At 45.5% G+C, this 13,922-nt stretch overlaps 1 protein-coding gene across 2 annotated transcripts in view; it reads left to right on the top strand.

Moving 5' to 3' along the window:
- The window catches only part of jakmip2 (janus kinase and microtubule interacting protein 2), a 111,273-nt gene that overhangs the window by 21,053 nt on the left and 76,298 nt on the right, over positions 1 to 13,922 (top strand). For both annotated transcript variants that reach the window (XM_078231643.1, XM_078231644.1), the window contains exons 3-5: positions 481 to 681; positions 4,076 to 4,174; positions 8,907 to 9,053. In XM_078231643.1, the coding sequence (XP_078087769.1) occupies positions 481 to 681; positions 4,076 to 4,174; positions 8,907 to 9,053 (447 nt within the window). The remainder of the gene's footprint in view (positions 1 to 480; positions 682 to 4,075; positions 4,175 to 8,906; positions 9,054 to 13,922) is intronic.

The raw sequence follows: 13,922 nt of genomic DNA on the forward strand, positions 1-13,922 counted from the left end.
TCTCCCACAAGTAAAGAGCAGACCTGAAGAAGGTTAGATTGTGGCCAGGCAGTCACAGAAGATCCTTCCTATTGACCCACATAAGGCAACTTACAGGACCCTGCATGTGCTACCCACCTTTCCAAACCCTAGCATCTGTGGATGAATTATCGAGTGTCAAGCAAAGCATTGCCCCAGAAAATGCAGTCATATTGACAATCCAAATGTGCTGATCATTCCTCTCGTAAGTACTGAGAGACAAAACTACACACTGACAGTGGAAATAGATTGGTGTATTCTACCAAGGAAAATCTAGAAAGAACAAACTTGAAATAAAAGTTGCCTCTGCCATTGAATCAAATGTAACTTTGACAGTTCGTTTGCAATTAACTTGTTGAAGCAAGTTGGCATTGCAGAATTAATGGTGATGGAGAGAAGGTCGGAGGGAGATTTTGCACTCACATTGGTATTTACCTTGTTTGCTTTGCTTTGTGTTTCAAGATGGATGAGATTAAATCTAAAGATCGAACAATCTTTTCCCTGGAAAAGGAGTTAGAGGTGCAAACAGGTTACACACAGAAGCTTCAACTCCAGAAAGAGGCTCTCGATGAGCAACTGTTTCTGGTGAAGGAGGCAGAATGCAACATGGGTGTGAGCAGCCCAAAGCGGGAGATCCCAGGCACGGATCGTCCAAGCAGTCCGGTAAGCAGCACATACTCTTCAAAGGTTTTAAGTAAGAAATAGCTTAAGAAAGAAAAGCTTGTGTTTATATAATGCCTTCTCAATGTTCTGCACACTATGAAAGCCTTTGAAGTGCAATCTCATATGCATGCATGCAAAAGCCATTGTGTAATTGACAGGTCTGTTGGCCAATGCTCTAAGGGTGGCCAAAGGAAAAAGTATAGGGAAACGCTCAAGGATGCCCTAAAGCATGGAGGCAGTAATACTATTGACTGGGAGGAGAAGACTGTTGCCTGCTCGGATTGGTTCCACTTGGTCCATCAAGATGCAAGCTGCTTTGAGGCTTAGCAATTTAACAGAATGGCAATGACAGGGGAAGGAGAAGGTATCCAACCCGAGGCTTCGAATTCCACATCTCCATGCAACAACATGCCCCCACCATGGAAGAACTTGTGGATCCACAATTGGGCTCCTCAGTCAGCTGAAGACTAACCAAGCCTGAAGGGGGTCATCCTCGATTTTGAGGGACCACGACGACGATAGCACTCAACAGGAAATCCACGAGTTGATCTGTTTTTGATAGCATTGGGAGGTTGGAATGTTAGCCAGGATAATGCAGAATCTCCTCTTGTGATCAATACAAGGAAATCTTTAATGTCCACTTGACATGGGACACAGGTATTCTTTACTCAAACAACTCCATTCTCAACAACGCAGCCCTCCCATGCTACTTCATTGGAATCTAGATTGTGTGCTTAAATTGTGAAATAGGGAAAACCTAACTCTGCAATTGTAGAACAGAGTGGGCACGGAGTATCAGGATTTATTTTACACAGATTTCCTTTAATTCTGTTTATATTACTGTTATCACTGAGTCATCAATTGTGGAATTAAACCCATAATCTAGATTGACAGATCATTGTAGCATGGAAAGAGAACTGCCTTGATGTAAAATCTTTGATTTTAAAATACAACCCCATTTGCCTACTTTGGTAGATGTAAATTTCCCAGAACACCATTCAAAGAATTGCAAGGAAATTCTTTCTGTGTCCTGACCCGCAATCCTCTCTCAATCAACATCACCAGAAATGCATTATGAAGTCTTTTATTCATCTGCTGTTTGTTGGGCACAAGTTACCTGTCCAAGTAGATGCATAAGATAGGAATGAGAGAATTGGAAAAGTCTATTGCAGTCTGGTGATCGTTCCTAGTGGTGGTACTTTGAGAGTAACCCATTAGTTGTAATTTGTTTGTGGATTTGAAAGGCACCAAATACATGCAAATTCCTTCTTCCACCAGAACTAAATGTGTATCAAGTATGCATTATTCATGATGTTGGGATTCCCAATAATGTTTATTTCTAAAAGATTTATTTTCAAATATTTGTTTCTTTTTGACCCAGGTGAAACAAATATCTAGTTGATTGAAAGATTTAACTCAGAAACCAGCCAATATACTCCTGCAATATATGAAGATGCAACATTAGTTCTTGACATTGTGTTAACGGGTTATTGCTGGAGACTGACATTTCATTTATAGCTCCCTCAACTTTACATTGAAAAAATTCATAAAATCCTATCCGGTGACACCAATATTTACTATAGCAAAGTTTAGTGTTTGCACTACACGGTTGTAATAATTCCAGTTCACAGGTTAGGTAAATAACAACTGCAATGTTTATTTACATATAACTATAATACAGAGGCTTACAAACTCATGGCTGCCAGTCAGCTCCCGAGAAGGTTCTGGAACAGAAACCTGAGCTCACAGAGTGACTCCACGCGCTGATCCCTAATTAGTTCCCAGGAGTTGACTCGTACTCTGCAGATCATAGAATCATAGAAACCCTACAGTGCAAAAAGAGGCCATCTGGCCCATCGACTCTGCACCGACCACAATCTCACCCAGGCCCTACCCCCTTATCCCTCCACATTTACCCGCTAATCCCTCTAACCTACGCATCTCAGGACACTAAGGGGCAATTTTAGCATGGCCAATCAACCTAACCCGCACATCTTTGGACTGTGGGAGAAAACCGGAGCACCCGGGGGAAACCCATGCAGACACGAGGAGAATGTGCAAACTCCACACCGACAGCGACCCGTTATGGATCCTTAAAGGGACACTCACCACAACGATTAACTCCATTATGTGGCTGCTTGACTTTTCCCTCCTTGGCAAATACAGATAATAAAATGTTTTATTTTCCGATTCATACAGACATCCCATAGATTGAATTATTCCATGTTTAGCACATCTCAATTTTAAAATGCAATCCCACTTGCCTACTTAGATAGACAATTCCCACAGCACTATTCAAAGAAACGCAAGGGGTCCTTCCTGAGTCCTGAGCTGTAATCCTATCTCAATCAACATCACCAAAAATGAATTTTTAAAGTTTAAAGGTTAGTGTCACAAGTAGGCTGCAATGAAGTTACTGTGAAAATCCCCTAGTCGCCACACTCTGGCGCTTGTTTGGGCACACAGACGGAGAGTTAAGCATAACTAGCTCATCGTTTGGACTGTGGGAGGAAACCTGAGCACCCGGAGGAAACCCACACAGACATTGGGAGAACGTGTAGATTCTGCACAGACAGTGACCCAAGCTGGGAATGGAACCAGGTCACTGGTGCTGTGAATCAGCAGTGCTTGCCACTGTGCTGCCCCTTGTGAGGTTTTTATTCATTTGCTTCTATATGAGCACAAGTTGTCTGCCCAAGTACATGCATAAGATAGAAATGAGAGAATCAGAAAAGTCTATTGCAGTCCGGTGGCTGCTCCTAGTGGTGGTACTTTGAGAGTAACCCAGTATTTGTAATGTTTAGAGCATATCAATTAGAAATTAAATACATCATTTGCTTAACCGTATAGAGAATGGATAACATTGAGAAAATTATGACTACTTGCTTTCATTTTTCGACATTTAACGTTTTGTTTTCCATGTTTAGTTCCTTGATTGAGATGAATTGAACAAACAGTAACCAGCTTTGAGTGAGGAAAGGTTGTTTTTATCAACGTACCCTGAGCTGCAGTCTCTGCCTATCCGCATTGCACAATAAGAAGTCTCACAACGCTTGGTTAAAGTCCAACAGGTTTCTTTGGAATCACGAGCTTTCGGAGAATTGCTCCTTCATCAGGTGAGTGGAGAGGTAGGTTCACAAACACGGCATATATAGGCAAGGACACAATTGCAAGATAATTACAGATTGGAATGTGGAAATATATGCCGTGTTTGTGAACCTACCTCTCCATTCACCTGATGAAGGAGCAGCGCTCCGAAAGCTCGTGATTCCAAATAAACCTGTCGAACGTTAACCTGGTGTTGTGAGACTTCTTACTGTGCTCACCCCAGTCCAACGCCAGCATCTCCACAGCATTGCACAATGTTATTATTGTATCACGTTCTCGCACACAGGATCTCCGGAGAAACCAGCGTAAGATTGCAGACCTCAATTCAACAATTCGGAAACTCGAAGATAGAAATACATTGCTGGTAGATGAAAGGAATGAATTGGTAAGTGATTTATTTATTGGTAAGCGACAAATCGCACTCGACCCTCCCCCAGCAGCCAAACCTGCCCCGGAGGCAAATTCATCGCTGGGCTTCAGCAAGCTATTCCATCATGAGGAACATCCCAGTCTATTTTGCTCCTGTGACAGACATCGTAACATCCCATCCAAAGGTCAGCATATCTGATCATCCTCCCACACTGCACTGAACTGTCAGTTTAAATTACGTGATGGTCATTGGGAATGAGAATCCTACCTTATGTTATCACCCATCACTACTTCAGCAGGTGCTTAGGCCAATTGCAAGCGGTCAGAAAACAGCTGACTGGGTAGAAACTAGAAACTGAACCTGAGACCTTGCAGATCTGGATGGCTCAGATACTCTGAGGATAAGTGGTTCCCTTGATACTGGTCATAAAATAACATTTCTCCAACACCTCATTCATTAATGGATAAAAAATATTATCTGGTGTTCATCTTCTTCAGATAACCTCACTGGAACATGCCATTTGTGCGGAATGTCATTTTTCTTATTGACATGGGAGCATCAATCAGGTCTCTGCCCTCTGTGAGCTCATTTGGCCAGTTCAATATTACTGGTCACCTCCATTTCAAATAGTGGCATATTAGAGGAAGCAGATTTAAACCATCCTCAGATCTCCACCAGAACCACCCGACTCTGGGGAAGCTATCCTGTGGCCTGATACTCCCAGCCTGCCCAGGTCTTTCCTTTGCCTTTAGCTAATTTGCGAGGTTGTTTCTTATTCTAACTCCTATATGAGACTCAGTGAGATCAGTAATTCATGTACTCGTTGCACAAGTTTGTGATCATTTCCCCTGTTGAAAATGTGATCAAATGCTTGGTTAGTTTATTGAGTTTCTGATGAAGGTTTTGAGTCAAAGAATGGAGATAAAATTTGAAATGGGTAGAGGGGCTTCCCATGAAAACTTAATCACTGGAAGAAATTGTGGACGGGGGATTTTGTTCTGGGGTCAGGATCCCAGTGTTGGATTAATTTCCAGGTCACATTGGGCCCGATTTTACCATTGTGTCGCACCTGTTTTCAGGCGCAAAAACGTGGTAAAGTCGGGTGGGACGCCATTAACGCGATCCGCGCCCGTGTCCGCGCAGATTGCCACTTTACCGAAACCCGGGAATGGCGGCGATCCGCTTCATGCCCAAAATGGGCGCAACGGTGATTTAAATGTATTTGCATGCATTTAAACTGAATTAATGAACTGCCCGCCCAACGTTATCAGCATTTCCCCCTTTACCACCGCGTTTGCCGATCCGGAACCACGCCGTAATGGACCTGCTAAATAAAAGTCTGAATCGGGCGCTCCAGCTGCTGAAGAGCATGTTCAGTGCTTCCAACGGCTCTCTGACTCAGATCAGTGGTGGGGGGAAGGAGGGAGGTGGGTCAGATCATTCTCTGTTTGGGGCAAGGGGGGGAGTGAGGCCAGATCGTTGTCTGGTTGGGGGGTGGGGGGGGGGGGAGTGGAAGAGGAGGTGGGTCAAAGTTTCTCTGGTGGGAAGGGGGGGAGGGCCAATGGTTGTCTGGTGGTTGGGGGGGGGGCCTGATTGTTGTCTGGTGGGGAGGGAGGAGGAGGCGGATCAGATATTCCTCTGGCGGCTGGGGAGGAGGGGGGTGGTGAGTGAGGCCAGATCATTGTCTGGAGGGGGAGGGGTGAGTGAGGCCAGATTGTTGTCTGGGGGGGGGTGGGTAGGAGGGAGGCGGGTAAGATGTATCTCTGGTTGTGGGGGGGCGCAGATGGATCTCTGGTGGGGGGGGGGCAGATGGATATCTGGTGGGGGGGGCAGGGGGGTCCGCTGCCACTCTGTGGGTGATCGGTGGGGTGGGGAGGGGGGCAGGGGGGCAGGGGTGGTGATCGGTCTGGGTAGCGGGGGTGGGTGGGTGGATAAGGGGGACAACGATGTGTGTGAGTAGTGGGGGGGGTGGATAAGGGGGACAGTGATGTGTGTGGGTAGTGGGGGGGTGGATAAGGGGGACAGTGATGTGTGTGGGTAGTGGGGGGGTTGATAAGGCGGACAGCGATGTCTGTGGGTAGTGGGGGGGGTGGATTAGGGGGACAGTGATGTGTGTGGATAGTGGGATGGTTGGATAAGGGGGACAGTGATGTGTGTGGATAGTGGGGTGGTTGGATAAGGGGGACAGTGATGTGTGTGGATAGTGGGGTGGTTGGATAAGGGGGACAGTGATGTGTGTGGGTAGTGAGGGTGGTGGATAAGGGGGACAGTGATGTTTCTGGGTAGTGGGGGGGTGGATAAGGAGGACAGCGATGTCTGTGGGTAGTGGGGGGGTGGATAAGGGGGACAGTGATGTGTCTGGGTAGTGGGGGGGGGCGGTGGATAAGGAGCACAGTGATGTCTGTGGGGGCCATCGCTCCTGCTTTTCGCTCCCGGGCCACTTTCTGCGGCCCGGGAGCGATCTGACACGGCCACGCTTTTTCAAATTTTTTTCTAACTGCGCATGCGCAGTTCAGAGTCCCGATCATTTGGGGCGCGCTAAGTTCCGCCCACAGCGCGAATGGGACTGGCGATTTTTTTTTTCAGGCTGAGTGCGTATGGGAGCGCCTGAAAGCAGATTTCTAAGTCGGATCTGGATTACGCCCAGATTCAGCACTTAGAATGAAAATGGTAAAATCGGGCCCATTGTGTTAGCTTCTGAGGTGATTATTGACCAGCTGGCCAATTAGTGGCCAAAGTTCGCTGCCCAATTAAGGTGGTGAGTTCCCCAGGTTTGAGGGTGAGTCGGAATCCTTCCAGCCGTGAGAAGTCAGAGATGGGAGTGATTGATGTATTTAGGTGAGAGAGAGAGAGCACCTCAAGTTGATACCCTTTGAAGAGCTTGTAATAAAGGTGACATTTATACTGGCCACAGCTGCCTGCTATTGTGGGGGGTGTGGTGGGTGGGAGAGATGAAGAGGAGGAGTCACTGCTATGGCCATCTCAAAATCATGGCAAGAAAGTTAAAAATGTTACAAGGAGCACTACACCCCCCTCCACAGTTTTCACTGGGACAGTGTGTCTCATTGGCAGAGGGAAGGGTGGCAGACATTCAAGGAGATGATTCATGACTAAATCGGTCAGGATTATATTCACTGGAGATAAGAAGTGAGAGAGGGCAGCTCGTAGAAACTTATAAAATTCTAACAGGGTTAGACAGGATAGATTCAGAAAGAATGTTCCCAATGGTGGGGGAGTCCAGAACTCGGGGTCATAGTTTGAGGATAAGGGGTAAACCTTCTAGAATTGTGGTGAGGAGAAATTTCTTCACCCAGAGAGTGGTGAATGTGTGGAATTCACTATCACAAATGTAGTTGAGGCCAAAATGCTGCCTGATTTCAAGAAAAATTTAGATATAGCTCTTGGGGCTAAAGGGATATGGGAGGAAGGAGGTATCAGGATATTGAATTCAATGATCAGCTATGATCAAGATGAATGGCAGAGAAGGCTTGAAGGGCTGAATGGCCTACTCCTGCTTCTAGTTTCTATTACTCTAAAGAGAGGAAGAACTTAGCATGGATAATCAAGGAAGTTAAGGAGGGTATTAAGTTGAAAGCGGAAACATATAAGATTAATGATAGACCAGAGGAGTGGGATAGATCCAGAATGTAGCAAAGATAGACTAAAAAAAACAGGAAGGAGTAAATAAACTATGAGGGTAAGCTAGCAATAAACATAAAACAGATAATAAGAGTTTTTTGAGTACTTTAAAAGGAAGAGAAAAGTAAAAGAAGAGAGGATACTACAATTATCCCAAAAAGTAATAAAAAGATACGGGAGAGGAATTAAATACAGCCACAATCACCCGAGAATTAGTTTTAGGCAAACAAATGGGGTTAAAGGCTGACAAGTCCCCTGGACCTGATGGTTCACACCCCAAGATCTTAAAGGAGGTAGTTATGGAGATTGTGGATGCATTGGTAGTCATTTTTCAAACATCCTTGGATCCTGGAATTGTGTCAAAGGATTGAAAAACTGCCAATATGGTTGTTCCCTTGTTCAAAAAGGGAAGGAGGCAAGGTGCAGGAAACTACAGGCCAGTTAGTCTAACTTCAGTTATTGGAAAAATATTAGAATCTATCATTAAGGAGAAAAGAGCGGGGCATTTGAAAAGTCAGAATCTGATCAAGCAGAGTCAGCATGCTTTCATGAAGGAGAAATTGGTTGGGTGGTCGAGGCAATCAACCCCAGGTTATTCCTGACTAAACCACCTGAAATGTGTGCAAGAGACCACACTAACTCTTAACTTTCAGGGAAACCATGGTCACATCAATTCTGAATTTTCTCAAGCCCACTCCCACATGGCTCCATGAGATGAATTAAGTTTATGGTTGGCTCAATGGTGACGTTTGACCATTTTCACCACAGTTTAAAAAGAAATGCCCTCAAAGTTTTGACCATGAAGTGGGCCCTTTAAGCAATACCTCATTTGAGCACAATGTTCTGTTCAGCTTTAAGCACAAGCCCGAATATAATTCAGTTACTTCCTGTGTTGTTCTTGGATTTTAAATTGAATTACGGTATATTGGCTGAATTTGAACAATCTTTATAACATATTATTATTGACTGAATGGACCCAAGGGGTTTATTAGTTGACACGATGGAACAGTGAGAATTGTGTAATGCCTGAGGACACCAGACAGTTGTGTGACATATCGGTAAGGAGACATAAGGTCAAATAAAATTAAATTTGAACTTGTGTTTCCAGCTGAAGCGAATTCGAGAAGCCGAGAAGCAATATAAACCTCTGCTGGAGAAGAACAAGTGCCTGTGCAAGAGAAACGATGACTTAACTCAGTCTTTGCAACGCATGGAGGAGAAGCTCAAAGCACTCACCAGAGAAAATGCAGAAATGGTAATTCCTGAGTGCGGCAGACTTTTGTTTCTCCTTAGCCCTTGTGTAAAATGAAACTCAACTTTTACAAGATTATCCCCATTAGCTTCTGCTTAGATTTGTTTAGAGTTATTGAAACCAGTTGGTGGATTCCAGCTTTTCAAAAAGCTACCAGATGTGCCGTGATATTTGCCCCAGATGTGTCTCGGTCAGGTGCGTGATAAGAAATTCAGTACAGAAATGGGAGCCAGCTAAGTTAACTCCCGGGCCTCATTTACATTCTGTTGCTCAGCTGCCCATCCATTTAAGTTGTGGGCAGCAGTGGAAAATTTATAGATTGTGCCTGGAGAGGCAAGATTTACTCAAGAAAAAACTTACAGGGAGCTTGTGTTTGGGAAGAGGAAAGGATGTGAAAGAAGAGACTTAAACTTTCCTTGTGTGTCTGGGATGAGGCACAATCCTGCTTTTCCTGGACCCATAGGGGCGGCACGGTGGCACAGTGGTTAGCACTGCTGCTTCACAGCTCCAGGGTCCCGTGTTCGATTCCCGGCTCGGGTCACTGTCTGTGTGGAGTTTGCACATTCTCCTTGTGTCTGCGTGGGTTTCCTCCGGGTGCTCCGGTTTCCTCCCACAGTCCAAAGATGTGCGGGTTAGGTTGATTGGCCAGGTTAAAAATTGCCCCTTAGAGTCCGAAGATGCATAGGTTAGAGGGATTAGCGGGTAAATATGTGGGGGTAGGGCCTGGGTAGGATTGTGGTCGGTGCAGACTCGATGGGCCGAATGGCCTCCTTCTGCACTGTAGGGTTTCTATGATTTCTATGATTTCTTTCTATGAAGGAAAATTCATGTTCTTCCAGCCTCTCTCGGGGCCAAGATCCCCTCTGACAGTTATCCCTCTCCCTGACTGGGGGGTGGAAATGGGGTAACACTGTGGGGAGGGGTTAGGGATTGCTGACCCTCTCTGAGGGTGGGCTGATCCTCTTCAGGTTTGAGCCTGTCAGGGGTGTGGGGGGGTGGGGTTGGCTGACATTGTCAGGAGGGAATAGGAGGCAGGGTTGACCCTGTTGGAGAGCAAGGTTTTCGCTGAACCTGTCCAGGGACGGAATGTGTGAGTTGACCTCATCTGTCTCGGTGGGTTGACCCTCTTTCGGAAACCTCATCCTCTCAAAGGGCTAGTTCATTCTAGGAGATCTGGAGGAGTAATATTCCTCATCTCCAGGGGCTGATCTTCTCCTAATCAATTTGGATGACTGCAATGATTTCTGTGTTCAAGTCTAAATTAAAATGACAGTAAAGCCCTTATTCCACTGTCAGGACCCACCAGACAAAAATGAAGACCCTACCTGCATTATGATGGTGCTCTGAGCAGTTTCAAATTATAAAGCCACCACTGATTGCATGTATGTAGCTCTGTACATCTCCCCTTTTCATGGGATGGTTACAGGAATTTTAAGAGTTCCCATACCAAAAATGTGCAGTTAGTGTGCAACCATGTGCATCCATATTGCAGAATTATAAAATAGTTACGGCGCAGATTCAGGAGGTCATTTGGCCAATTACATTTGTGTCAGATCTCCAAGTGAGCTTTATAACTTAGTGCCATTCCTCTGCCTTTTCCCTGTATTCCTGCACATTGTTTCTATTCAAATAATCATCTACTGCCCTCTTGAATGCCTCAATTGAACCTGTCTCCTCCTCATTTCCAGGCAGAGAATTCCAGACCTGAACCACTCACATTTGCTTTTTTTGAAAATCACTTTAAATTTGTATCCTCTCGTTCTTGATCTTTTTATGAATAGGAACAATTTCTCCCTATCTATTCTGCCCAGTCCGCTTATGATTTTAAACATCTTTATCAAATCTCCTCTTAGCCTTCTTCTCTCCACGGAGAACAGTCCTAACATCTCTAACCTGTTCTCACAACTGAAGTTTCTCATCCCCGGAACTATTCTTGTAAACTTCTCTGCATTCACTCCAATGCGTTCACATCCTTCCTATAATGTGACACACAGAATTTTACACAATATTTCAATTGATGTCTAACTAGTGTCTTGTAACAGTTCAGCATAACTTCCTTGCTTTTGGACTCTATGTCCCTATTAATAAAGCCCAGGATACAGTATGTTTTATTAACTGCTCCTCTCCATCTGTCCTGCCACCACCAATGATCCATTCACATAATACACCCAGACCTTCATCTTAGTGAATACCCACAATCCCAGCAGCCATAATGCTTCTGCCCTACCCACCATTCTCGAGGCTGGCTGCTCCTCTACATCCCACCCCTTGAGCAGAACAGACATATAAAGAAAACTAGAGAGCCATGCATAACATTATGGAGTAGGCAGTTGATCTCCTCAGGCAGTGCTTCTATTGCCAAGATTGCTGGAAGGGATCTTTGCTGTGCAGGCCAAAGAGGACCTCACAATTTGCCTTGGTCAGCTGCACATTCCACAACTGGTCATTCTGAAGAGGCAGTCATTAGCTCCTCACATCTGAAGGCCACCTCAGGAAGAGAAGAAAAAGGAGGAGGCAGGGATCAGGCAACAATAACCCCTTGCAACTGGACTGAGTGAGAGAGATGTGAGGCTTCAAAGCATCACCATGCTAATATGGACCCCTCCATTTCCCATTATGACGTCCATTTCAGACTCCTCACCGCAATGTCCACTTGGCCAATATTCAGGTTTAAAGTTTATTTATTATTAATGTCACAAATAGGCTTACATTAGCACTGCAATGAAGTTACTGTGAAAGCCCCCTATTCACCACACTCCAGCACCTGTTCGGGTACATTGAGATAGAATTTAGCATGGCCAATGCACCTAACCAGCACATCTTTCGGACTGTGGGAGGAAACCGGAGCACCCAGAGGAAACCCACGCAGACACGGAGAGAATGTGCAGACTCCTCACAGACAGTGACCCAAGCCAGGAATTGAACCTGGGTCTCTGGTGCTGTGAGGCAGAAGTGCTCACCACTGTGCCACCCATCCAATAATAAAAGTCACAAGTGGAAACCTTCATAAAACATCTTTATCCAACAAAACATCCAATCATACCAATGGACCTTGTGTATTCTTTTAGTACCAGTCATATAGATGCCTTTGTCCTAGTGCTCCTCTGCTGTGCTACCCCAGTGACTATAGCATGACTAGTAGAAGACTGTTGACTTTCTATGTGGAAGACCATGTGTACACCACATGTAACTTTATCGCTTGAGGGCGTACTTCAAATTGTACCACATGGCATGGGTGGCAGCTGCAGATTGGGCTGGCTAGCTGTCAGGCAAAAACGAGGAGACTGGCAGTGTGGCAATAGTGGGAGGCATCCTGAGAGAGGTCAGCAGGGCTCCATGGAGTGACTGCCACTTCCCTAGCTGGTACCTTAACCATCCTCATAATCTGCTGGGGCACAGATTGCTAAACCACCATTAGAGCCTGCAAGCCCCTTTGAGTACAAAGATATGCAGCTAAGATGGCAGCTGTCTGAATCTCCATGGCAACAACCATGGACCTCATGACCTCCATCTGAGCTTCCACTGCAACACTGAAATGTTGCAGGAGTTCTGCCTGATTTGCAGTGGAAGCTGAGACAGAGGCTACCAGAAACTGCACCATGGGTCAATTCAAATGTGCTGTCATAAAGGTCGCCATCAATTTAACACTGGAGAGAATGGGCTCCACGCTCTGTGTGATGATGTCTCCCAGATTGGAGCTGGACTCCATTCTCCTTGGCATACAGTCTACCTGGCAGCACCAAGCATCTCCTCTTGCATCATCACCATCTATCTGCTATCCACTGCCCCATTGAAGACCTTTTCTTAGCCCTTGCAGCAGCATTCATCCATGACCTTGCCATTTGGGGAGCTGGCCTACTTGCAGACCACTTGTGCCTGCTGACTCACTATATACTAATTGCAACTCTATATTAGCCTCAAAAGTTCTCTCAGTGCCAATATTTAAGCTGCTGGCTGTGAGTGTAAGATCAAGTGACGATGCTTCCTCACCACTTTGATGGGGTGGCCCTTCCTTTTTCTCCTCCCTCTGCTGAGACTCTCCTGGTAATAGAACATAGAACATTACAGCGCAGTACAGGCCCTTCGGCCCTCGATGTTGCGCCGACCTGTGAAACCAATCTAAAGCTCATCTAACCTACACTATTCCAATATCATCCACATGTTTATCCAATGACCATTTAAATGCCCTTAATGTTGGCGGGTCCACTACTGTTGCAGGCAGGACATTCCATGCCCTTACTACTCTCTGAGTAAAGAACCTACCTCTGACATCTGTCCTATATCTATCACCCCTCAATTTAAAGCTATGTCCCCTCGTGCTAGCCATCACCATCCAAGGAAATTTGTCCACTCTATCTAACCATCTGATCATCTTATATGCCTCTATTAAGTCACCTCTTAACCTTCTCCTCTCTAATGAAAACAGCCTCAAGTCCCTCAGCCTTTCCTCATATGACCTTCCCACCATACCAGGCAACATCCTGGTAAATCTCCTCTCACCCTTGCCAATGCTTCCACATCCTTCCTATAATGCGGTGACCAGAACTGTACGCAATACTCGAAGTGCGGCCGCACCAGAGTTTTGTACAGCTGCAACATGACCTCATGGCTCCAAAACTCAATCCCTCTACCAATAAACGCTAACTCACCGTACGCCTTCTTAACAACCCTATCAACCTGGGTGCCAACTTTCAGGGATCTATGCACATGGACACCAAGATCTCTCTGCTCATCCACACTACCAAGTATCTTACCATTAGCCCAGTACTCTGTATTCCTGTTACTCCTTCCAAAGTGAATCACCTCACATTTTTCCGCATTAAACTCCATTTTCCACCTCTCAGCCCAGCTCTGCAGCTTATCTATGTCCCT

Source organism: Mustelus asterias, chromosome 16, assembly GCF_964213995.1.
Source record: "Mustelus asterias chromosome 16, sMusAst1.hap1.1, whole genome shotgun sequence".
NCBI lineage: Eukaryota > Metazoa > Chordata > Chondrichthyes > Carcharhiniformes > Triakidae > Mustelus > Mustelus asterias.